Genomic DNA, 21,703 nt, shown 5'->3' on the forward strand with positions numbered 1-21,703 from the left:
GACGCCTGTGATCAGCTGAGCGCTGCTACCGTCGTTCAAGTCCGAACTCGAGGGGTAAAACCCGAACCAATCATTGGCTTGCAAAAGAGCGATAACGACCTCGAGGGCCGACAAGGTAGGAGAAGGTGAAAGTCTCTATCTGCCAAAGATAAGCACTCTGATTCAGATAAATACGAGTACATGTCCACAGACCACACGAAAGAAGGTCAGCTCTCGATCGTCCAATCATTTGTGGAATTTTCTGTTTTCGTTTCTGTCAGTGAGGGAGTATATATCATGACAGTCCAATCAGGTGTCGACTGGGCAACGATGTGAGTGGAGTCTCTTCTGTACACATGCTTTGCTGACGTCTTCTCAGTCCCAATGCCGCCGACTTTGTGAAATGGCCAAAAAACCGTGGTCTAGCCAGTTTGTTCTTCTTTTCGTCCATTCTTTATGTTGGGCAATTCCTCAATGGGTACGATGGGACTATCACAGGTGGTTTACAAGCGCTGCCAGGTAAGCTGAAAACTCATCTGTTGAAACATTCTCTTCCATGGTTGCTTCTCGATGACTGAACTATCTGCTGCCGCTCAGATTGGCACACCGACCTGGGTAATCCCGATGCCAACCGAATTGGCTTGATGAACGCAGCGGCTTACATCGTAGGAATCTGCATGGGACCGATCAATGCCTACGTGGTAGATCGATTCGGTAGGAAATGGCCCATCAGATGGTTTACCCTTACGATGATGCTAGGTACTATCGTCGGTGTGATCGCTGGTGTCAAACAAGGAAACACTGGTTACGCACTTTTCGTAGCTTCAAGAGCGATCATTGGGTCCGGTATACCTCCGTTCTTGATGACTGCTCAGATCATGATGCAAGAGATAGTGGGTCGAGCCTGTGTTCATCTTAATTAACAGTGTCCTCAGGTACTCCTGAATTGCCCGTGCAGAGACAGCTCTGCTCCAGGTTAAATATACTGACATCTGATCTGTTGAAAGGCTCACCCTCGATTCCGTCCTCAACTTGCGGCTCTGTGGGATGCCAACTGGGTGTTCGGCTCTACGATCGGCTCGTTGATTACCTTTGGTACATCTTATCTCAACAACTCGTGGTCCTGGCGAATCCCATACCTCTTACAGCTGGTCCCGGCGGTCTATATGTTGATCGCTGTGCAGTTTGTCCCTGAAACACCGAGATATCTTATCGCAAACGGACGGGAGGAAGAAGCTCACGAATTCTTTATCAAGTATCTTGGGAATGGCAATGCTGAAGATGAATTGGTAGCATTCGAGTGGGAAGAGATGAAAGCTACCATAGCACTCGAGGAGGCTAGTAAGAAGTATACTTGGAGACAAGTGCTCAAAATTCCTGGCAATAAACATAGATTGGGTTTGGCAGCTTTGATGACTTTCATGCCTCAAGTGAGTATCCCTCTCCTGATGTCCTAAGACAGCATATGCTGTATAATAGGTCTTGAGCTGAAAATGATCTACTTTGATATATGATAGCTGAACGGATCCAATATCATCACCATGTACTACTCTGTCGTCCTCGCTCAATGCGGGATCAAAGGAGCGGCTCAGACAACTGGTATAGGAACAGGTTTGAATATGTGAGTAGGATCTCACCATCATCCGGATCTGAAATTACATTACTAACCACTTGAGAATCTATAGGTGGTCATTCATCCTTCAACTTTCCGGTGCATACTCCCTCAAATACATCAAAAGGCGACACATGGTTCTTGTCGCCTGGCCGTGTTTGGCTATCGGAATGGCAGCGATGGGCGCGTCCAATGGAATATATGCCAAATCGGGTCAAACCAACAAAGCTGCTGGTATAGCATCCGTAGCGATGGTCTGGATTTATTCGATTCCCAACAATTTCAGTCAACCGTTATTCTACTCTTATCCGGCCGAAGTATTGAATTATTCCCTCAGAGGGAAAGGTATGGCAGTTTGGAATACGGTCAACCAAGCTTGGGGAGCTGTAAGTATAAGAATTTTGCGGACGGGCTAACACTTCTGCCTTGATGGATGATATGCTGAACCTTGGGACTACAGTACGGCTCATACGTTAATTCTATCGCACTTGACACCATCGGATGGAAGTATTATTTGGTCTTCGTCCCTATCTTATCAGTCCAATGGGTCTTGGCCTACTTCTGTGAGTCCATCGGGCTTTGATTCAAGGCATATGTCAGAGCAGCAGACACTGATTATTTTGATTTTAGTCATGGTCGAGACAAAGGGATTCACCCTGGAAGAGATTGCAATAGCTTTTGAAGGTATCGGTGCAGCTGTCTCGAAAGTCGATCAGAGACTGGCAAGGGAGAATGAGGTAGCGCAAGAGGGCAAAGCTGAAGAAAAAGGGCCAGAAGGAGCAGTATCAGTAGCTGTCATGGAGGCATAGGTCCCATATAACAGAGATTGCGGGGAAACAGCGCGAGAGGGTACATGGGATGGCCACGATGATTTGGTGTGTTCTCGTAATAGCAGACCCAATCATGGGCTGCATAGAGGAATTCTCTATATACGAGATTGTAGGGATGCGTGATCATGTGTTGATACATTTTTTCGGTAATTTTGATTTGATTGTATGATGAATAAGGTGTGATGCTATTACATTGATATACTGTCTTGCAAAGTCAGAAAACGCATATCAAGCCTAGTACCAAGAATTTGATTCACCCACCCCAAGACCAGATGCTCTCCCATTCTTTCCTCAACATGATTTATGCTACACCCAGAACTCTCAGCAAAACCCTTCCTATCCTCTCTCCGTCGTGCTCCTTCTTGCTCTGCTCTCGAGCCTTTTCGGCGAATTCCGAGTCGAAGGTGCCTTTCTTTTCATAATTGTCGATGAAAGGAATCAAGATATCCTCGTGCCTAATAAAGAGTGTCAGTTCACCGTCGTGATAGGGGAGATCAGAAGGATTTCTAAATGAGGACATTGGTCAGACTCACCATTCCGGGTGACCTGTAAAGCGATACTGATTGTCAGACTGATTTTCAACGTAAACTGCGAATGAGAGAGATATCTCACCTTGGAAAGCGATAATGTGCACGTTACACCAAGGTTCACTTGGCAGAGTGTGATGATGCGAATGAGTGAAAGCTGGCGGGCGATGATCTTCCGGATGATATGCGACTATACCTTGTACAGGGCAAATCTGGGATTTACCGAGAAGATGGAAATCGGAAGGGACCTCGCTGACGATATCAGAGTGTATTTGTTGCATAGTCTACTATACGTCAGCTCCCCAAATAATTGACAGGCGGATGAGGTAGCATTAATGGCTCACCACATAATCTTTCAGATTCTCTGGCTCTTTGGCAGATTTCTTATCCTCCCCCCAAATTATGCTCTTCCCTATCTCTGTCAGATCCATGCGGGTGCTTCCTACTTCCCTATAAAACCGAAAGAAAGTAGGTCAGCTGATGGACACTCGATACCGCAATAGATTGACACAGCCGACTGACCATCCATTAGGGTTCTTCCTGATCTGTGATGGTCCAAACGCTCTAGCGATGACTTGTAGACCGAAGCATATCCCCAATATACGTATTCGAGGGTATTCGTCCTATTACCAACAATTCAGCACTTCGTACTTTAGAGTGCATTATGCGTTGATCACTTACATATATCTTGATCAGAAAACCAGCCAGTTTCAATATCCACCTTGTATCCGAATGAGCTTCATCCTCAAAACTACCTGAGATCACAATGGCATCTATCTTTTCTAACTCCTCGTCCTTTGGGTATTCTCTCTTCTCCAGGACATCATAAGTGAGGGTTTCAAGAGTGAGATGTTTGGGTAATAATGGTTCGAACAGGTTATGAATGACATCCTGGTATTCCCCATGTTTCTCGATCGATTCTTTCTGTAGAGAATCGCACTTGAAGAAGGCGATCGTCAATTTACCGGAAGGATTATCGGTGACAGCTGACATCGCGAGAGACTGACTGAGAACCAAAGAGCTGATAATGAGAAAAACGTTCAATCAATCTAAACGGGCTGTGTGAGAAAGATTGAATGGTCGATCGAGGTGACATATTGCTAAATCAGATTCGGTTTGTCTCGCCAAGACAGCAGACATGACATTACGTCATTGGAGCGGGGTCGGGAGGGTTGGTCTTCGGCCACGGTATGCATGTATGAAGGAGGATAAACAGCTGCTGTATGGTCGAAGCCATAGGCGTTGATGAGGAAGACAGCGCCGTCAGTTTGAAAAAGAAACGAGAATGATTGGTAAGGTGTTTTGGTGGAATGAGCTTGCGGTCAATCGACGACATTCGCGACGATCATAATCTTTTTTTTCGAGATGCTGGAATAAATCCAGGCAGGGAAAAAAGCTGGGATGAACGTGAGCGATGAGCATGAGTGGATGAGCATTGCAAACTGCTCACCTCGAAGATGTTCTCCGCTGAGGCGCCCCAGCCTCTCTCACCTTCTACCGCACTCAAAGTCCTACTTCCACTCACAACTCCGACCACAGCGCCTGAGGCTGCATCTAGGATAGGTCCACCCGATGACCCATTGATGGGCCTGGTTGAGAAGATGATATAAGGTAAAGCTGACGAGGTACCTGGCTGTGTTCGTCGATGGTTAGCATTGTATCGTCTGAAGTATATGGTCAACCTACCTGGACCTCCCTCCAGCCGTAATTCCTATATCCAAGCATCTCAGCCGATCTCCAGTCACGCTGCATCATCCCTCCAATCCATGGTATGCCTCGAGATGTCTTCTGCGAGGTGAACTCATGCACCAGAACCTCCTGACTTCTGTAGACGGGGAACGGACTGACTGGTAGGCTGCGTAAGAACACATTTGATGGATGGATGGTGCAGATGAGCAGGTCGGCAACGGAGCATGATGGATACGCTGTTATGGGTAGTATCACAGGGGCTGAGGTGGATACGGAAGACAGGATGAAAGAGTAGATGGGGCTCTTGCGATATCTGTTCGAAATCTACTCCAGAGGTTTGAGTGCATGTCCCATTTTATGAATGATCATGATCGACTCACCTGATCCAAAGTATGAGAGCAAGTGATCACCATCTGCTCTTCCTGGAGGCCATCCGGCTGCACTACGAATCCAGAAGATATCACAAAGTCTACCTGATTATCTGGACCGCTCTTGACCAGATGAACGACGACGACTATCCCATCTCCTTGTCTATCATTGAGGGATGGCGACGAGTCGGCACGTCGATTGACTTCAGGATATGGTTCATAAGGAAGGATTTTTGGCAGTGTTCGAGAGATGCTCAGACGATGGCTACCGCTACTAAGGGGGCTGTATCTGGTGATAGTCGCAATGTTGTCGTAGATGTACTGAGTGAGTGGGTCGTTGACTGCAGTAGGATGATGATGTATATTGGGTATGGGTTGAGAAGAATGAGGTGGTACGGGTGCTAAGGTAGCATATGGACTTCTACTTTGTTTATAGATGTGAGGCTGTATGCAGGATCTTGATATCGTATTACACGGCGAACAGAGTGCTGAACATCTCGATGAGGGTATGCGCATAGTCAGGCAGTCGAAAAGCTGGTCATGAGGAAGATTGACCACCAAGATAGTCGAAAAAGAAGAAGACGATGAGGAAAAAGCAGAAGAAGTGATTGTATTTTTGGAGAACAAGTAGAACATGGTTGTGACATGTGATATGACTACTATATGAGTATGCTTCTTTCACTAGCAGACATCCTTGTACGTTCGTTGGGACAGGTATCTCATTATCAATGAGGGCATGGGCATGGGCATGGGCACGAGCAAAGTATGCATAGCAAGAGTACTTCCAGAATCCAATCATCTCCGAGTATAACAACTATATATCCAAAAACTGAGATCGAGCTCTACTCTAAGTTACAAATCTTTTTTTTCATTTTCCTTACTCGTGTCCCACAGCTCATATATCTTACTTGATATCAAGCGTATACAATAAGCAACCAATTTCAGAAACAGATAGACACACACAGAGATACCAATATAGATCACTCCTGTCATTAGAGATCCAACAATGAAGGAGCTGCTAATCTTGATACCGGACCAACAACACCCCCTTATACTAGATCGTCACTAGCATCTCAGTATTTCTGGTCCTCAACCTCAACGACGTTGTGAGCGACATCAGAGTCCTTTCCAGTCTCGACATCGGGGTGCACAGCAGCAGCAGCTTTGTGACTCTCGAGGTTGGCGATCTGAGCACCGACACCAGTGGTGACGACACCCTTGAATTGCCATCCCCATCTGAATCGTGGTTTCTGCGAGGAAGGAACGAATGGAAACATTAGCTGAAAGCACACGTATGAGATTGTACAGGTCATGCTGACTCACCTCGAAGAGTTCGTCGACTTCTTCCAAAGATCTGCCCCTGAGTTCAGGAAGGAGGAAGATGGCGTATAAGAGACCGATACCGGCGATACCGGCGAAGAGGTATCCGATATCTGCGTGGATGCTCTTCATGATGTTGACCACCCGACACAATCTCCAAGGTCTCTCCGATGTTTATGACCAGAGCACCAAGCTTATAAGGAACATAGTGCCATTGCTCATCTGTTCCCCAGATTTGCAGGCAGGAGATCGGGACAGAGAACAACAGAGTTGTGGTGCCGAAATCGTTGTGACCCAGCATTCTCATACCTTTACCGGCTTTAATGGTTGCATCGTCCACTGGCGAGTAGAGAGCGTGTCTGAAATAACCTTCGCCGGAAGGACTTCCTTTTGACTGGACGTTTTCCCACAAGTAGTCATCGGGGAGTTCGAGAACTCGAGAGAAGAGAGTGAGAAGTCTTCGGTTCACCGAAGTGGTAAGATACTGGACAGAGACCCGTCAGCCGAATGTATCTCAAGTACCACCGGGAGCGAAGAGGTACTCACAGTGGCAAAAGCTTCGATTTCGTCAGCGAAAGGAAGGATTACTTTTGGCCAGAGATTGTGATCTGCCCATTCAGGTGGATAAAAGTTGAACTGTTCGTAGAAGTCGGGGGTACCTCGTTCTCTCTGCAAGGTGTGTATCAGTTTGAGCCATCAGGGAGAACCTGGAAATGGAGCTCACCTTGAACCCATAAGGGTGTTTATATCCTTCCCAAGTACCCCGCTTCTCTGGATGGAAAAGTAATCGTTGTTTCTCTTCATCAGAAAAGTTTCTGAAAAGGTATTGAGCAATGGCAAATTGTCTGTGTAGCTGTGCATAATCTCAGCTTGCGTTCGAAAAGGTTCTGTCATTTGGGCCTCACACACCTGCTCGAGCGAAACGCCGTAATTCCCTAGAAACAGGAAGCCGTCTTCTCGAATAGCTTCTTTAACTTTCTGTACAAGATCTTCCTGTACTTTGGGATCGGGGGAGTCAAGCAGAGATAGATCAACGGAATGGAATTCAGCGAAGTTGTGGGTCTCCTTGGTAGGTGGTGGCGGCACCCATTCTGGAACGTGAGGCTTTCCTGAGAGATCCGGTGAAGGGGGATTGAAGGGAGTAGCGGGAGCCATTGTGTTGAAGTGGTGGTTTATGGAGCAACCAATGTGTGGAACAGGTCCCTTTCTACATGATGTAAGATGGTCTTAAGTAGCTGAGCCCGTGTTTGCTTATCGGAAGGCAGCGCTTGATTCCTCTTCAAGCGTACTTTCCCAGGGGAATAAAGGTTGTCCCCCCGGACCGAGCCCATTGTGTAACCGCTGATCACAGGACCATGTATGTGCATTGAGCTCGGAATATCGCGATGGCAAACAGGCCTCCGGTCAGGGCACTCTCCTGAAAATCAAAATGGTCATTGTGTTGGACGGGCGGAGTGAGCCTTGGTAGGAGGACGTGAGTGGTGCCTAGGGGGAGTAATCTTTATCGGACTTGCGTTTCCTATGAAAACATCCCCGTATCGACGGCGAGAACGCAACACCAAGTCGTACAACTACCATGCGGGAAAGGATTCAATCATGTACCGTCAAGGAGAAGACCTAAAGATGTCCGTCGTAGCCAGATATTTCAGGCATTGGGTTTTGAACGCCCTGGCATATTCCGGCTGAATACTGTACATTGCATCCTGTGATTGCATTTTCACCTAGCTACACGATACAGTCTATGGATCTACTAATCTAGCCTCTGACAACGTCAACTTGCTCAGTAAACCATTCTTTCAAGATCTTCGAATCACTTCCTACGGCTAGACAGTCGAAGTCCTTCGCAGCGTCCTTGGCTTGTTGACCGTTATATACAAGCTTGGAAACCCATTTACCGTGCTTTTTGGCAGCTTTGACCACCTTGTCGATGGCTTCCAGGAAGACAGGTTCGGTGTATTTGGCTGGTGCATAGCCAAGTAGTGACATTGCCAAATCGTTAGGACCAATGAAGATCATATCTGTAGATCACAGCAGTCAAGAATGAGAAATGTTAACGTGCACAGATGAATGCCAATTCACTCACCGACACCATCGACAGCACAAATCGATTCTACGTTTTCTACCCCTTCCTTAGTCTCGATCTGGACGATAGTCAGCAAAGTCTCGTTGCACTGCTTGTTGTATTCGGGGATAGGCACCCCGAAGGCATATCCTGGGAAAGGTGAACCTTGACCTCTCAATCCTCTTGGAGGAAGCTTGGAGTATTTGACGACCGCAGCGGCCTCTTTAGCAGTGTTGATCATTGGTATCATCAGACCACTACAAATGAAACGACTTGTTAGCGATACACTGAATTAACAAGAAAGGGGGTCACGTACTGAGCTCCGGTATCCAAAGCTCGTTTGATCAGATCTGGATGAGGACTTCTAATTCGGATGATAGGGGAGCATCCGTTGAAAGCGATACCTGCAACCGCGTTGTGCATTTGATCGTCACCGACGTGACCTACACCAAACGAGTCAGCTTCACGACAGAGGAAAGAGTTGACACACGAGGAGCTTACCATGCTCGCAGTCCACAATGACGGCCTATACAGGTGATCAGCCAGATTCAAGGAGCTCTCACAGCTTGACTCACATCCAAGCCTGTCGACGAGACGATTTGTGCTAATCGGACACTGGGAAGCCCAATAAAAGTCATCAAAGCTGTATCACCAGTCCTGAGCTGGTTGAGCAGCTTGAGACGAGGATTCGACACTGTGGTGTTGTGAACGTTGGGCCAGGAAGACATGACGGTTTTGAGGTCGTGATTGGGGTTTTTGACGAAGCTGAGGATATGGACGGGCTGGGTTCAGACAGAAGATAGATATTTGACGTGACATCGTGACGGCGGTCTGCCTTCTTAAGTATAGAATCTTGCACGGTCTGATCTACCGGTCTTTTCCGTTCATGTGGATATCAGAACCTCATTGTCCACTTAGATTATCCTCATTGCATACCGACAGAGGATTGAAAGAGGACAAAAAGAGGACAATCGGTGTTGCATGTCACTTGAATTCGCTGAACCGAGTTTCCGAGTTGATAGGTCACGTGGAGATAACACCTCACCAAAGCGCAGGGTGCAGGGTGCACTAAATTCTGGCCCTAACCTCTCAGTGTTGCGTCTACTGGAAGCATCGGAGTTTCTGACGTTTAACGATTGCTATGGCCTATAGTGAATATCTCTTGCGACGGATACTAGGTGCGAGCTGGCGAACTATCACATTCCGTCATAGATAACAAAATCCATTATTCGAAAAGACACAAATTATATGATGCTACAGATTCATTTCCGTCATCCAGTTACTGATGGTAGCCGGTATCCAAGGAAATACTAAGACTTGTTCTGTCTTGAGGATTTCTACTGTTTTCGAGATAGCATCGCGAGGTAGATGCATGAGTGATCGGTTCGGTCCACATTCCGCCCAACTCTGTATGCTCTGAATACCGGTGTCTAACATGACCGCAGCTAGGGGATCACCAGAACGCAGACCTTTGGCTTGTACAAGCAGACAGCTCACTGCAAGAGCGAGTGTCAGTCAGGCAATAGGATAATTCATGTGACGTGAACAAGACTCACGAAATGGGTGTATGAGCATTGGCCAGATATCCAAGTAATACTGCCCCGGTCCACTGACCCAATTTATCGCTGCTGTCGATCTACTCTGCAAGTCTTCCATCATCTTTGCTGGCGGTCGATATGCCAGATTGGGTGGTATAGGAGCAGTAGGCCAAAAGAATGGTTGAAGGAACGTATACTGGGATCCGTTGTCAGTACAAAATGATTATTTTCCAGAATATATCTCAACTCACTAACACTGAGACCGCCAGCAGACTCAAAATGGAAGCTGCCTCTGGGGTTTCCAGTCGGAATGAGTATGGCCACTGAGCGGGAAGCCCTTCTACCCATGCTTCAAAATCTCTCTGCCACAATAATAGCTTGAGGTCTTCAGCTCGTGCGAGTCCAGCAGGTGTACCAGTCAGGTGATCTATAAATAGAGGTGTAAGCTACAAAAACTAGACTTGTGGACTCACATGCTCGGCCTAACAACTCCGCCAAACGTGTCATAGCAAGATGGAACATAAAACATGGTGTTAGAGTGAGGTCCGGCTCTACAACATGATCTGGATAGGAGAAGGGGAGAGGTGCATCTGCATGAGACAGATCGAGACTGGGCATCTGACCCTGTCGAACCGAGCACCTGCAGGTGAGCAGAAGGGTTGTTAATATCAATCGACGGATGAAACGTGATCGTATACCAGGACACCCACCATCGATCTGCGATGATGCAAGCACCCCAGACTCGAGCTCGACGATGCAGATGAGAAACCGCAGAGAAGGTGGGTGACACATTACGATGCAGAGCCTATGACAGTTAAGTGAGCATGTGTGCGCATAGAACCAGGTCCACGAAACTTACGATTTCCGTAGCCATTCTAGTCGCGTTGTATACCGCCCTACCTGGCCTGCCAATCTCGTTTGCCAACACATCATTGACACTAAGCAGAAGTAAAAGCTGGACCGTAGATAGCGAGCTGGTGGCGAAGTCATGGGCATCCACAGCTGCATTGAGAGCTGATAGCAAGGACTCGCGAATGTTGGAGGGGACATCGCGTGACATAGCTGCGAGAGTGCATAACGCCAGCCGAGTTGCGCGCGGGGGCGGGGTTATTGGCGCTGATTCCGGATGATGGGTGATGAAAGTCTGTAAAAACTCTTCTGTCGGTCCCTCAGAGCCCAGACTGAACAAGAATCGCAACGATTAGTTATGCTTGGTGTCATTAATCCTGAAAACGTACCTCTCGTGGACTGAAGCTACTGGCCACACAGGGATTATCCGAGTTTGGGCTTGATACATCACCGATGGAACATGTATATTATTAGGTACAATTTGACCATGACAGACTGTCATGGCATGAATGGGGAGTCAGGCACTCTCGAAGACTCACATTTGTTCCACATCGTGATACCACCAATCTCTTCAACTATCTTATCATTGATTCTTGAAAAAGTAGGTGCGCTACTTTGATTGATCCGACGGTTCTGAGGAGAAACGGGTAAAGGCGAGCTAGCCATGTTCCCCCTGCTACCAACGAGGTATCCCGTGCCTTTGGCCCACTGAAAAACATCGTAGGATAGTTCCAATTTCTCTTCTAGATATCGGAGTTGATCCAGGGCGAAAGGCGTGCCGGAGAAATGGTGATGGACTTGCTGAGAGAAAGATGTTGGACCTGAAGGGAGATAAGTAAGACTGCGGCTTCGTGACTACGATTGATACTTGCCATTCACCCAGATATAGATGATCTGTTACAGTACCTGGAATCAAAGCCCTCGGTGATTCACTCATAGTCGCAGACTCATCCCTTGCTGATGATCCTCCGCCGCTCTTCTGCATTTTGGCTGCGCGTGGTCTTTCATCCTGAATTGAACTTATGGGGTCAGCTGAACGAACACTGTGAGTATGATTACACCGCTTGACCTACTGGCGGGGCTTCTGCAACTTTCATGCAGGGGATACCGAAGTTCTCGCAATGGGCACAGGAGCCTTGTTCGCTTCCATTGGTGTACTCGCATCTATTCGATGGTGACTGGTTAGGACAGCAGATTTTTACCACTGAATCGACCCGGGCTCACCTTATCCTATGTTCTCTACAATAATCGCAAGCACGCCTTGTTCTCAGCCGTTTGGGTGGCCTTGTAGGTTGCGTCGCGTTGGACTGTGACTGTGTTTGTGACTGTGATTGTGAGCGATGATGTGATTGTGAATGAGGTTGCGGTAAAGGTTGCGATTGTATCTGTGGAGGGGTTGGTCTGCTAGGCCCTGCACCTGGTGTTGATACCATGGCATCGATGTTGAGATATTCCATTCTGTATCGTAAAGCTCAGATAATGGTTGGCAGTTGTTGTGCGAAGAAAGAGGTCAAAGCGATTGAGTTCTAGGTATATGAACACATCAATATCTTCATCCATCAGGTTTTCACGGGTAGGAAATCGATGAATACGCACAGAAGATCCTGAGGTACATGATGTCCTCGCCGTGTACGTCGATCACATCTCAATCAATCCTCTCCGCGCAGATTATGATCAACTGACCCTTATCGACTGTCTGGCATGACGGCTGGAAGGTGAACATATTTGTGAAGATGAGATAGCAAAAATCGTGAATGATCAGGTGGAGCTCATTTTGAAAAGCGGAGCTCACCTGGTCCTTTACGCCCTTGGTGTGGGATTGAAGTGGATAAGCACAAGGTGAGTAACCTGATGGGTTCGTTTCGACGAGGGCGTAAAGGCGTTGCATGCATCGAGTTCTGGGTCCTTTGTGCAATCTACTTGATTAGTCAGGAGCATACGAAATGAACCATAACAAGGAGTTGCTATCAACAACCGCGTCCTTGATATACGTATACTACCGTGCACGCGCCAGCTTCCGTATTCCCATAGCAATGGTCATTCTTACTTGAGCTTATGCCCAGAACGAATGCATTTCTTGACAGGATGGTCGACTCACTACTGTACATACAGAAAAAATACCAAAGTCACATGCTTATCTGCGTCCAATGGCTTAGCCCTCAATTAAAGTAATCTGCTCGGGAGTTCGGGTTCTAGTAACCAGCAACGAGACCGCCCTATCTATGTCGGACCGAGTATCGACCTGCTAACACCTATGGCCTAGGATGCCTGAGGTATTTTATGTTAAAAGACCTCATCTATTCACCATGACAGCTTTAATTCCAGCAACTCGCCATATCTTAACTCATTGAATCAAGTTACACTTCACCAGACAGTCCTCACAATGCCCGCTGTTCCACCCGGCTCTTTGATCCTCGTTACTGGGGCATCCGGTTTCATCGCTTCGTGAGTCAGAAAAGTTAGGACCTCTACATGATCCTGATTGATCTCTTGCCTGTCAGACACGTTGCCAAGGCTTTCCTCGACGAGGGGTACAACGTCAGAGGAACTGTCCGATCAGCTTCCAAGGGAGATTACCTTGTCATTTTGTTCAAGAATACAAAGGGAAAGTTTGAATATGTTATAGTTGGAGATATCGCCAAGGTTAGTCCGACACGAGAGACCCAACTTCCCCATCATCACGTGTTGTAGGCTGACAAATACCTCAGGAAGGGGCATTTGATGAAGCTGTGAAGGGGGTAGACGGTGTAGCGCATACCGCCAGGTGAGCTAGTTACCCTTTCTGCTTGACATCCATTCTCGCTTCTGACAGATTTTGCACTACACGACAGTCCCGTCACTTTCGCCGCTAAGCGCCCTGAGGATCTATTTGTGCCTTCAGTCAACGGCACTGTCAATGTCTTGAAAAGTATCAAGAAGAACAAGTAGGTCTTCTGTTCTAAGGTATTTGACAACACTGACCGGAATATCTCAGCCCCGACATCGGTCGAATCGTCTACACCAGCTCCAGTGGCACAGTCAATGATCCAGAGATGCCTTGTCCTGTCCGGTGAGATCATTATCGCTTCGTAAGATCCTCCACATCTGACTGATCCTTGTCACAGATACGATGAGACAAGCTGGAACACTGTCAGTGTAGGAGTATGTGAGAAGTTAGGCAGTAACGCGGATGGTGGACATAAATACCGAGGTGAGTTATATATCGTGTCTTCTTCTTCGTTCTAGCAAATACTGACGTATGAAATGCAGCCAGTAAAGTCTTGGCCGAAAAAGCATTCTGGAAATTCTTCGAAGATGAAAAACCCAAGTTCGATGGAGCTACTATTCATCCTGTCATGGTGAGCACCTGATTGCTTGCATCCAAATGAGAAGTCATGGAAGCTGATCCACACTTGATACGTCGCAGACGTACGGACCCATCATCCACCAATGTGATTCTCCTGAGAGCCTGAATGACTCGATCAGTCGTGAGTGCGTCTCCAACTCTCTACTAATTCAAAGCTGACACAACGTCCGCAGGTCGTATTTGGCCTTTTGTAAGTGGTAAAAGGACCCAAAAGGACCTTCCAGAACCAGGTTCCAGTTTTGTAGACGTTCGAGATGGTCAGTAGATTCTTGCACGCTACAGGCTCTTACGGCGTTCACGAATAGTCGCTCTCATTCACGTGAGAGCCATGTCAGTGCCCGAAGCAAGTGGAGAGAGGTTCTTGGCTAGTAGTGAAAGATACAGTGGAGATGACGTTTGCGTCGTGAGTGTTCTCGACATCCGAGCTTCCTGATCAACGATCATCATGTGAGATGCTGACTAGTATGCCTGTACAGATCTTGAACAACGAGTTCCCCCAGTTACCCAACGTTCCTAAAGGCGATGATTCACCGGGAGCCAGAGAAAGAATCAACGCCGTGGCCAACTTCATGGACTCAGCCAAATCGCAAAAGATGTTAGGTATAAAATACCGACCCATCGAAGAAGTTGTCAAGGATACCACTCAAAGTTTGATAGATAGATTCAACATCATTGCGAATTAAGAGATTGACGAGTGAATGGATTGGAGAATGAAGCACAGAGTCTCACAAAAGGCGGATAAACGAGGTAGCGAGGGAGCCACCTGTACACTATGGATGCCATGCATTCCGGTCAAATTGTGTCTCTCCTCTTTCACTGACAGCTGTACGACCGATTGGACATGTTTGTGGACCGCGGAGAGTACTGAGATTGATACATAAGAGTTGCATAATCTCCTTTAAGATGTTACACAGGCCTGTCTGTGCCTTTCACCTATTTCTACAGCTCTCCATATCCTCATTGTTATCGGTGTCCGTTCCATACAGTGCGCTCTTTTATCGTTTAACCTGAAAGTGATGCGTTGACCCTGCAGCAGGTCGGCTCGTCAGAACCATAATATTGTACATCGAGCATAGAAACCCTCAATTAGATCTCAACCGCCTACTTACCTCAGTTCAGCCAAGCAACTAGCCCAACCATCAGCCCAAGCACACTGTACCAAGAGGGATACGCTAATCTAGTCCCCGAGCCATTTCCCTTCTGTTCTATGTATCTATTGAACCCTTCTATGATTCCACCTTTTCTGACATCATCTGTCGCACAAACGTATGCAGCTTGAGAGTTGTTGACAGCACCTTGAGGGACATTATCATTGAAGCATTGAATCCATTTGTTCATACTTTCCGGTACGTTCCCTAACGAGTTTGACGATTGATAACCTGTACCTTGGAGAGATTGCGACGATATTGGATTGTATGCCATCGTGCACCAATGGATATTACCGACCTGTCCTGCATCCGCAGCGGTGGTGAGATTTCCAATTCGATAGTAGTCCCCGCGACCGGTACCGTTACCAAGAATGCTTTGCAATTCGGTTTCGTTAAGTGAACGGGAGTTGTTCAGTGACTCTTCGACGAACGCACCGTTTACAGCTGAGCAGCAAGTGCTAGCTATAGTGATGTTGGAGGGAACACAGGCTGCGAATTGATACCGGATGACGTTGGGTGGTTCTCCAGGAAGGAAGGGGTATGACCAGGTGACATTCTGGGATAGAGAAACGACATAGCCGTAACCGGCTGTGGAAGCGTTCTGAAGTTGCATATGAGATGTTGGACACAAGGAGGTATTTCTGTCAGGAGACGCGACTGACGTGTCTGCTTTGATCGTCTTCTTCGTTACGAGAGACAGAACGGAGAGAAAGAGATGAATGAGGCGGGCGGCCTCGGTAGACTGTTTTAAGTATAAAACTGCGCGGAGAGATCTAGCGGTTATCAGATGATGTTATTTTCGCCGATGATGAACCGTTGCCTTGGCACACAGCATGGGCCGCGTAGAGCGATTCAAACGAAATGGCTCACAATCAACAGCCTCTAATTCAGTAAAGTAACTGAGATCCCCAGATTTCGGCCGTTATCGCTCACTAACAGACTTAACTGCGACTATCTGATACGGAGGCGCGGGATATGACACTAGAACCATACATCATGGCTAATCCGACTACTTTCACAAACGCTCAAGATGCAGCACAGACATGAGAGATGGTTTCATTCCGTAAGTGAACTCTGCTGAACGAATCTTTGAGCCATTTCATCCCGCTAACCATGAAAGTGTCACATCATATGCATTGGTCTGAAATAGATCAATGTCCCTTTCTGTGAACATCGTTAATATGGTTGGATTGTAGCCTGTGTGGATGTTCTCTCTCGTCCCTCAGCCTGTCGTCTTCCATGACCGACTCTCCTTCCATATGCTCCATTCTACTTTCTAGATCATCTGAACCTTCCATCAAACCCTCCGCTTCTATCCTTTTCCTCTCTTCAGCCATTAAGATTTTACTATATGGAGATCGTTCCCTGATCCAAGGGCCCTTGAACAGCGCGATGAAGGGAATAGGTGCGAGTAAAAGTGCGATGCAGCCAATCATGAACAACCCCCAGCGAGGGGTCATCGTATCAAATAGCTATCGAAGGAGTTTTGGCGTTCAGTATGTCTTCCTTGGAGCCTTTCGACCAGCCGACAAGCCTATCGGGGTTGGGTAAATCGTATAACTCACTTGATTGGTGAACATAGCGAAACTACTTCCGACTAAGACACGAAGAAAGGACATGCCAGCGACAGCTGAAGATGCATGAGAACCGTAACACTCCGATAGACTGAATGGTGATCAGCTCGGCGATTTTCTCTGCTGATCGATTGTCGAGGATGAAAGAATTGATGCTGAAACACTCACTAGATAAAACACGTCTGATATATAGTGAATGCAGCTGCCAAGATGATCGCTATACCGATGCAAGGAGCGATCCAGTGAACGTTGGGGACCGAGGTAAGTCCAAATATGATACATCCTATCGCGAACACTATACCTGCTGCACATGGTGCATACAGTCGTGCTTCTACTCCTATACGACCAACATTCCTCCTAAAAAGCTAAGATCAGCATCGAGAGATATGAGGGAATGATCACAACTCGACAGTCACGTACTTGTATAGGGCATCTTGGAAGTAGTTGAGGAAATACCCTATGACAGTACCAATACTGAACAGACATGATTAGCGACGAGAAGCCCGCAACGAAAGTGACCGTGAAACTCACACTATAGCCCAGTACGTTGATCCCGCAGCAGTGGTTCCGAAGCCGTAAATAGTCTTGAAGACATACGGTAGACCAGCAATCTGTATGAAAAATACACCCCATACCAAAGCCGCCCATATCGCAAAGAAGGTGACCACTGGTTCCATCGTTACGAACACTGCTTAAGTATGTGATTGAGCAGTGTACTAGTACAGAACGATGCCGGCTTGTCGAATCGATCTTTCACTCACGAATAGGTCTACTGAGACTCTTCCTCATCGCGGTCCAGAAAGGTTCTTTGTCTACCTCACTTCTTGCTGTATATCTCCCACCATCTTGCATACCTCTTTCATCCCGCAGATTCTTTGCTTTCCGTCTCAACAACACTGGAGCCCGAGTCTCCCTCAATATCAAAAGCGTAATTGGCCAGTACACACCGAGGATGACTATATGGGTTAGATTGCATCAGTATATTCCCTTGAATGTAAGCGGACAACTCACTCATTTGAATCCAAATAATCCATCTCCATTCTAACCTAGAATTCGCTTCGGCCCAGCACATGACTGCTGCTCCCATCCCAGGCCCAAGAACTACTGACAGAGTGAACAACGCCATGGGAATACCACGTCTGGGATTATATACCATGATAAGCCTAACTGTGATGCCATTAAAGGCGGAAGACAACTCACCTTTGGGGAGGGTAGAGGTCCGATACCGATCCAGACACCACTGTCGCGCCCACGCACCCTGTTATACCAAGGAGAAACCTTCCAATGAGGACTGAACCGATGTTTTTGCCTCTAAGATGGGAGAGAGGAGTCAGCGAAACAAAGCTTTCGAAGACGAAAAGCACGTCGAGGAAGGGCAGATGACACACTCACACTCCATGAGATAGATGACACAAAGTATAGGTGAGTATCGAGATTATATACATCCAATAACGACCGAATTCTTCTGTGAGAGGTGCTATGGCGAGGGGTCCAATCGCAAAGCCCTTTGTCACAAGCAGATGCTAAATTATTTACCTCACAGTGGATAAGTACTGAAAGCTCACCCATCCGTACAGAGATATCCCTGCGGCAGCTTGCAGATCGGTCGCACCAAGATCCCTTTTCATTGACGGTATACCAATGGAATACGAAGATGTCTCAAATGCTGTGATGTTTGCGAAGAACAAGGCTACAGCCATTATACCGAGTTTACGTCGTTTCGAAAAGAAGAATGGGTTCTCTTGCGAACCAGGAGGGAAATCAACCCATATCACACGAACTTCTTCATGCTCCTCTATTGCTTCCTCAGAAGATTTTGATAGCGATATAATACCACGAGACGTTTTGCCTAAGATTGGTCCAAGCGTACAGCCATCTGGAAGAGTTGCGGGCGCATCGAGCTTTTCTGCTGTACTGGCTGAAGTCGGCACTGCCGAAGATATCAAAGTAGTTGATGTCGTGGTCGACTGTAGTCCGTCGCGGCTGCTTTCATGTAGGCAGGTCATTATAGGAGCAGTCAATGGTCCGTTCGAGAAGCAACTACACGCATTCCCAAAAATATACGCATAATGAAATGATGAGTCGATTCATGCATCTGGCGACATTTCGAGGAAATCGACAGCGAGTTTGGCATCGCTAAAATTCCATCGGTTTAGTCCGAGACCCGGCAAGTTCGGCAAAACACCCGATCCGGTACGGCCGTATTTCAGCAGTTGAGTGAGACGAGGGACTATGGAATGAATGTACAATCTCTTAGATCTATCAATGTTACAAACAGTTCTGAGAAGCCTCGAGCCTGTGTCTGAAGGGAATATACTGCCAGACATTGCATAATAGGTATTCACATGCATAGTATGGATGGTTATGGATACACATTGTTGGAAGAGGTTAATCATATCTGAGCGTTTGCTATGTGCAACGGAAAGTGTGGTTGATTCGAATAGAAAAATCGTCGATAAGGGTAGATACAGTGAAAGATCAAGAAACCTGCGATGGCTCTGAAAGTGGTGAATTGATCGATACCAAATAGTAACGGAATAGGGATTCGGAGACGTGATTAAGAGGTTGGTAGATAGGTAGACAATGAATCCTGCTGAGCGACCCCAACATCGAGGGGAACGCAAGGCGATGGTGTCTAGCTAGCAGTACTCGAAGAAGGAGACCAGAAGGAAGGCAGTACATCTAAACTGTACTCAGCGACGGTAAAAAGTAAAGAAGAAAGTCGTTTCACTCACAATCTTTAGCCTTGAAAGCCCACCATTGGGTAAAGTCGCTCTCGGAACCGTTTTTGTAGCCCATAAGACCCCATCGACCTCGAAGCCCCATTCCGACCATTTTGTCGACGAGGGAGGGATCTTCACCAAGATCCTCAACCCAAATGATGAGGCGATCGGGCTTATCCACCGTCGCGACTTCTTGATCCAGTGGATTAGAATCATCATTTGCCGAGTATTCCTCGTCGTCGTACGAGTCGTCCGTATTGATTCGATTATGCGTTCGCCATTTCTCTTTGGCAGTCCAAGGCGCTGTAGCAGTCACCAAACGATGGCAGCGAATTGCATAAGCTGGTACGTCAGGACCTTCTTTGATTGGTGGGAGCACAGATATTACGCGTCTACGAGCATAAGGGATGTATTGGATGAGCGAGATGTGACCGATGTCAAGTGGTCGAACGAATGGAATTAAATGAATATACACTACCGAGCGGCGTTAGTAGGGACAGTCATTGTTTTAGTGGTTTACTGACCCTCTTCTTTGGTCAAAGCGACAGGACGATCATCAAAGACTGAGGTAAGTGTCAGCTTGGGTTCGATGCTTTGAGAACGGATTTTCTACTCACTCTTGCTCACAGACCATCCACCGTCATCTGCAACCCCTTCCGAAGGTTCTTGATTGGCATTCTGTTTACCCCAGCTAATTGAGCTTTTCTCCAACCCTCCTCGCTCTGCTCCACCCCACGATCCGCCAAACATTGTCCAATTGGCACGATTCCAGCCGGTACCAGAGCTCAACACGTCTTCCAACGCCTTGGCATCGAGTAGAGCTTGTGGTGCAGAACGAGCGATGTCACAAGCTTTTCTCAGAGAAGCTTGCAATGCGGGTTCAGGCAGCACATCGTAGTGTACGAGGAAGGATAAGAATGCGGCAGTGATGACTACACACATCGATCATCAGCACCTTCAGTATGACGAGAACAGCAAGACATACCTGTAAACTTATGTGCAGGTTCGAAATCCCTACGATGAACAAGGTCAACGTCGTTACCAGCTAGATGTTCAAGATACCCACCATCCAGCCTCGGCCTCTCGTCGGGCCAAAGCAAGAAGCCCACGAACACAGGTTTCTGGATCCGTGAGGAGAATGCAGACCTCGTCTACGTCCGGACCAGAGTCGGTTTCAAAAGGGGCGTACTCGTTGCCTCTGCTCGCATGCGATGTCGGAGCAATATATTCGTAGCCGTGAGGACCAGATCCAGACCAGTGTCTGCCTTGAAATGAGCTTCGCAGACCGAAAGCATTGCGAATCTATAATGGCGTGAGCCTGGGTGGTGAATCTTTGGATTGTTGGATGTGGCCCACCTACCAATTGGAACAGCCGCTTGCTTCTAGTGAATTGGAATTCAGCTTGTCTTGAGTATTCAAAGTCTCTAGTGGCGGAAAGTACTGTTGTATGATCAGCTGGGAGGGGTCAACGAATATTCAGGTGCGAACCTACATCGTGAGAAAGGTGGTATCGCTCTATCATGGATATGATCAGTAAAATTGCGACTCAAAGCTTCTCATGGACTCACTCGTCATAATCCGATTTACTACTTCCTTCAGGTTCTTTCCAGTTGGGATCATGTCCGATGAGCCAACATTCCTCTTTGGCGACGCGAAAACCTGGTCTTCCAGCCGCGTCCTTCTTCCTGTGATCAGCTTCTCTTCTTTTGCTTCGCCTCGCTTCCTCTTTCTCTTCGAAGGAAAGACCAGCAAAAGGATGTCCGACTGAGATCAGAGGAGTGTCGGTACTATCGCATGGACTCGCTTGAAATGTTGAGGCTGGGTGAGTAGTGAACTGTAAGTATCCGATGATGCTCACCATCTTCGTACCTACCTTGATCGGTCTCGTCAGTCCTCACAGTCTTGGGGAGCCATAACCCGTAGTCGTTCCACTTTGAGATAGGTTTGAGATTTATGATAGGCGGGACTGACAGGAATGGAGGAAAGACGAGCTGATCTGGGATAACGTCAGCTTGGGAAGGGAGAGATTGGTGAAGATCGTTCATCTTCAAAGGACGTCGAGTTTGAGTGATGCCCGTGCAGCAGTGAGATTCGCGAGCCGCAACGAGAGGAACGACGTCAGTTGGCGTGATGCCAAT

At 47.4% G+C, this 21,703-nt stretch overlaps 10 protein-coding genes across 10 annotated transcripts; 2 read left to right on the forward strand and 8 right to left on the reverse strand.

The window, feature by feature from the left end:
• Nucleotides 1–276: 276 nt before the first annotated feature.
• On the forward strand, nucleotides 277–2,400 carry I203_101945 (uncharacterized protein; the record flags this gene model as incomplete). The annotated part of the gene is made up of 8 exons (XM_019146451.1): nucleotides 277–311; nucleotides 359–498; nucleotides 577–872; nucleotides 987–1,409; nucleotides 1,497–1,600; nucleotides 1,665–1,977; nucleotides 2,052–2,154; nucleotides 2,222–2,400. The coding sequence occupies 8 exons, from the start codon at nucleotides 277–279 to the stop codon at nucleotides 2,398–2,400; spliced, it is 1,593 nt and encodes a 530-aa protein (XP_019003984.1).
• Nucleotides 2,401–2,722: 322 nt separating this feature from the next.
• On the reverse strand, nucleotides 2,723–3,941 carry I203_101946 (uncharacterized protein; the record flags this gene model as incomplete). The annotated part of the gene is made up of 6 exons (XM_065516989.1): nucleotides 2,723–2,876; nucleotides 2,955–2,967; nucleotides 3,034–3,232; nucleotides 3,293–3,398; nucleotides 3,471–3,571; nucleotides 3,630–3,941. 6 exons carry the CDS (start codon nucleotides 3,939–3,941, stop codon nucleotides 2,723–2,725), a joined length of 885 nt encoding a protein of 294 aa, XP_065373807.1.
• A 352-nt stretch (nucleotides 3,942–4,293) lies between these two features.
• Nucleotides 4,294–5,521, reverse strand: I203_101947 (uncharacterized protein; the record flags this gene model as incomplete). The annotated part of the gene is made up of 4 exons (XM_065516990.1): nucleotides 4,294–4,344; nucleotides 4,399–4,581; nucleotides 4,635–4,961; nucleotides 5,018–5,521. 4 exons carry the CDS (start codon nucleotides 5,519–5,521, stop codon nucleotides 4,294–4,296), a joined length of 1,065 nt encoding a protein of 354 aa, XP_065373808.1.
• A 557-nt stretch (nucleotides 5,522–6,078) lies between these two features.
• I203_101948 (uncharacterized protein) lies at nucleotides 6,079–7,480 on the reverse strand (the record flags this gene model as incomplete). The annotated part of the gene is made up of 6 exons (XM_065516991.1): nucleotides 6,079–6,255; nucleotides 6,329–6,438; nucleotides 6,635–6,809; nucleotides 6,872–6,994; nucleotides 7,050–7,178; nucleotides 7,235–7,480. The coding sequence occupies 6 exons, from the start codon at nucleotides 7,478–7,480 to the stop codon at nucleotides 6,079–6,081; spliced, it is 960 nt and encodes a 319-aa protein (XP_065373809.1).
• A 600-nt stretch (nucleotides 7,481–8,080) lies between these two features.
• Nucleotides 8,081–9,115, reverse strand: I203_101949 (uncharacterized protein; the record flags this gene model as incomplete). Its single annotated transcript, XM_019146455.1, has 5 exons — nucleotides 8,081–8,343; nucleotides 8,409–8,644; nucleotides 8,704–8,830; nucleotides 8,889–8,913; nucleotides 8,963–9,115. 5 exons carry the CDS (start codon nucleotides 9,113–9,115, stop codon nucleotides 8,081–8,083), a joined length of 804 nt encoding a protein of 267 aa, XP_019003988.1.
• Nucleotides 9,116–9,641: 526 nt separating this feature from the next.
• Nucleotides 9,642–12,207, reverse strand: I203_101950 (uncharacterized protein; the record flags this gene model as incomplete). The annotated part of the gene is made up of 11 exons (XM_019146456.1): nucleotides 9,642–9,883; nucleotides 9,944–10,121; nucleotides 10,177–10,352; nucleotides 10,399–10,565; nucleotides 10,636–10,730; nucleotides 10,785–11,106; nucleotides 11,164–11,269; nucleotides 11,314–11,595; nucleotides 11,654–11,783; nucleotides 11,848–11,938; nucleotides 11,999–12,207. 11 exons carry the CDS (start codon nucleotides 12,205–12,207, stop codon nucleotides 9,642–9,644), a joined length of 1,998 nt encoding a protein of 665 aa, XP_019003989.1.
• Nucleotides 12,208–13,157: 950 nt separating this feature from the next.
• I203_101951 (uncharacterized protein) lies at nucleotides 13,158–14,803 on the forward strand (the record flags this gene model as incomplete). Its single annotated transcript, XM_065516992.1, has 11 exons — nucleotides 13,158–13,219; nucleotides 13,276–13,417; nucleotides 13,483–13,538; nucleotides 13,606–13,698; nucleotides 13,749–13,823; nucleotides 13,879–13,964; nucleotides 14,024–14,112; nucleotides 14,181–14,241; nucleotides 14,294–14,377; nucleotides 14,426–14,523; nucleotides 14,597–14,803. 11 exons carry the CDS (start codon nucleotides 13,158–13,160, stop codon nucleotides 14,801–14,803), a joined length of 1,053 nt encoding a protein of 350 aa, XP_065373810.1.
• A 427-nt stretch (nucleotides 14,804–15,230) lies between these two features.
• I203_101952 (uncharacterized protein) lies at nucleotides 15,231–15,881 on the reverse strand (the record flags this gene model as incomplete). The annotated part of the gene is made up of 1 exon (XM_019146458.1): nucleotides 15,231–15,881. The coding sequence occupies one exon, from the start codon at nucleotides 15,879–15,881 to the stop codon at nucleotides 15,231–15,233; it is 651 nt and encodes a 216-aa protein (XP_019003991.1).
• Nucleotides 15,882–16,419: 538 nt separating this feature from the next.
• Nucleotides 16,420–18,848, reverse strand: I203_101953 (uncharacterized protein; the record flags this gene model as incomplete). Its single annotated transcript, XM_019146459.1, has 10 exons — nucleotides 16,420–16,740; nucleotides 16,834–16,933; nucleotides 17,011–17,199; nucleotides 17,263–17,316; nucleotides 17,374–17,530; nucleotides 17,604–17,798; nucleotides 17,854–17,981; nucleotides 18,043–18,153; nucleotides 18,235–18,347; nucleotides 18,408–18,848. The coding sequence occupies 10 exons, from the start codon at nucleotides 18,846–18,848 to the stop codon at nucleotides 16,420–16,422; spliced, it is 1,809 nt and encodes a 602-aa protein (XP_019003992.1).
• Nucleotides 18,849–19,477: 629 nt separating this feature from the next.
• I203_101954 (uncharacterized protein) lies at nucleotides 19,478–21,610 on the reverse strand (the record flags this gene model as incomplete). Its single annotated transcript, XM_019146460.2, has 10 exons — nucleotides 19,478–19,524; nucleotides 19,578–19,868; nucleotides 20,090–20,128; nucleotides 20,183–20,497; nucleotides 20,551–20,579; nucleotides 20,632–20,867; nucleotides 20,926–21,005; nucleotides 21,058–21,080; nucleotides 21,134–21,383; nucleotides 21,439–21,610. The coding sequence occupies 10 exons, from the start codon at nucleotides 21,608–21,610 to the stop codon at nucleotides 19,478–19,480; spliced, it is 1,482 nt and encodes a 493-aa protein (XP_019003993.2).
• Nucleotides 21,611–21,703: the final 93 nt, after the last annotated feature.

Source organism: Kwoniella mangroviensis, assembly GCF_000507465.2.
Source record: "Kwoniella mangroviensis CBS 8507 chromosome 1 map unlocalized Ctg01, whole genome shotgun sequence".
Lineage (NCBI taxonomy): Eukaryota > Fungi > Basidiomycota > Tremellomycetes > Tremellales > Cryptococcaceae > Kwoniella > Kwoniella mangrovensis.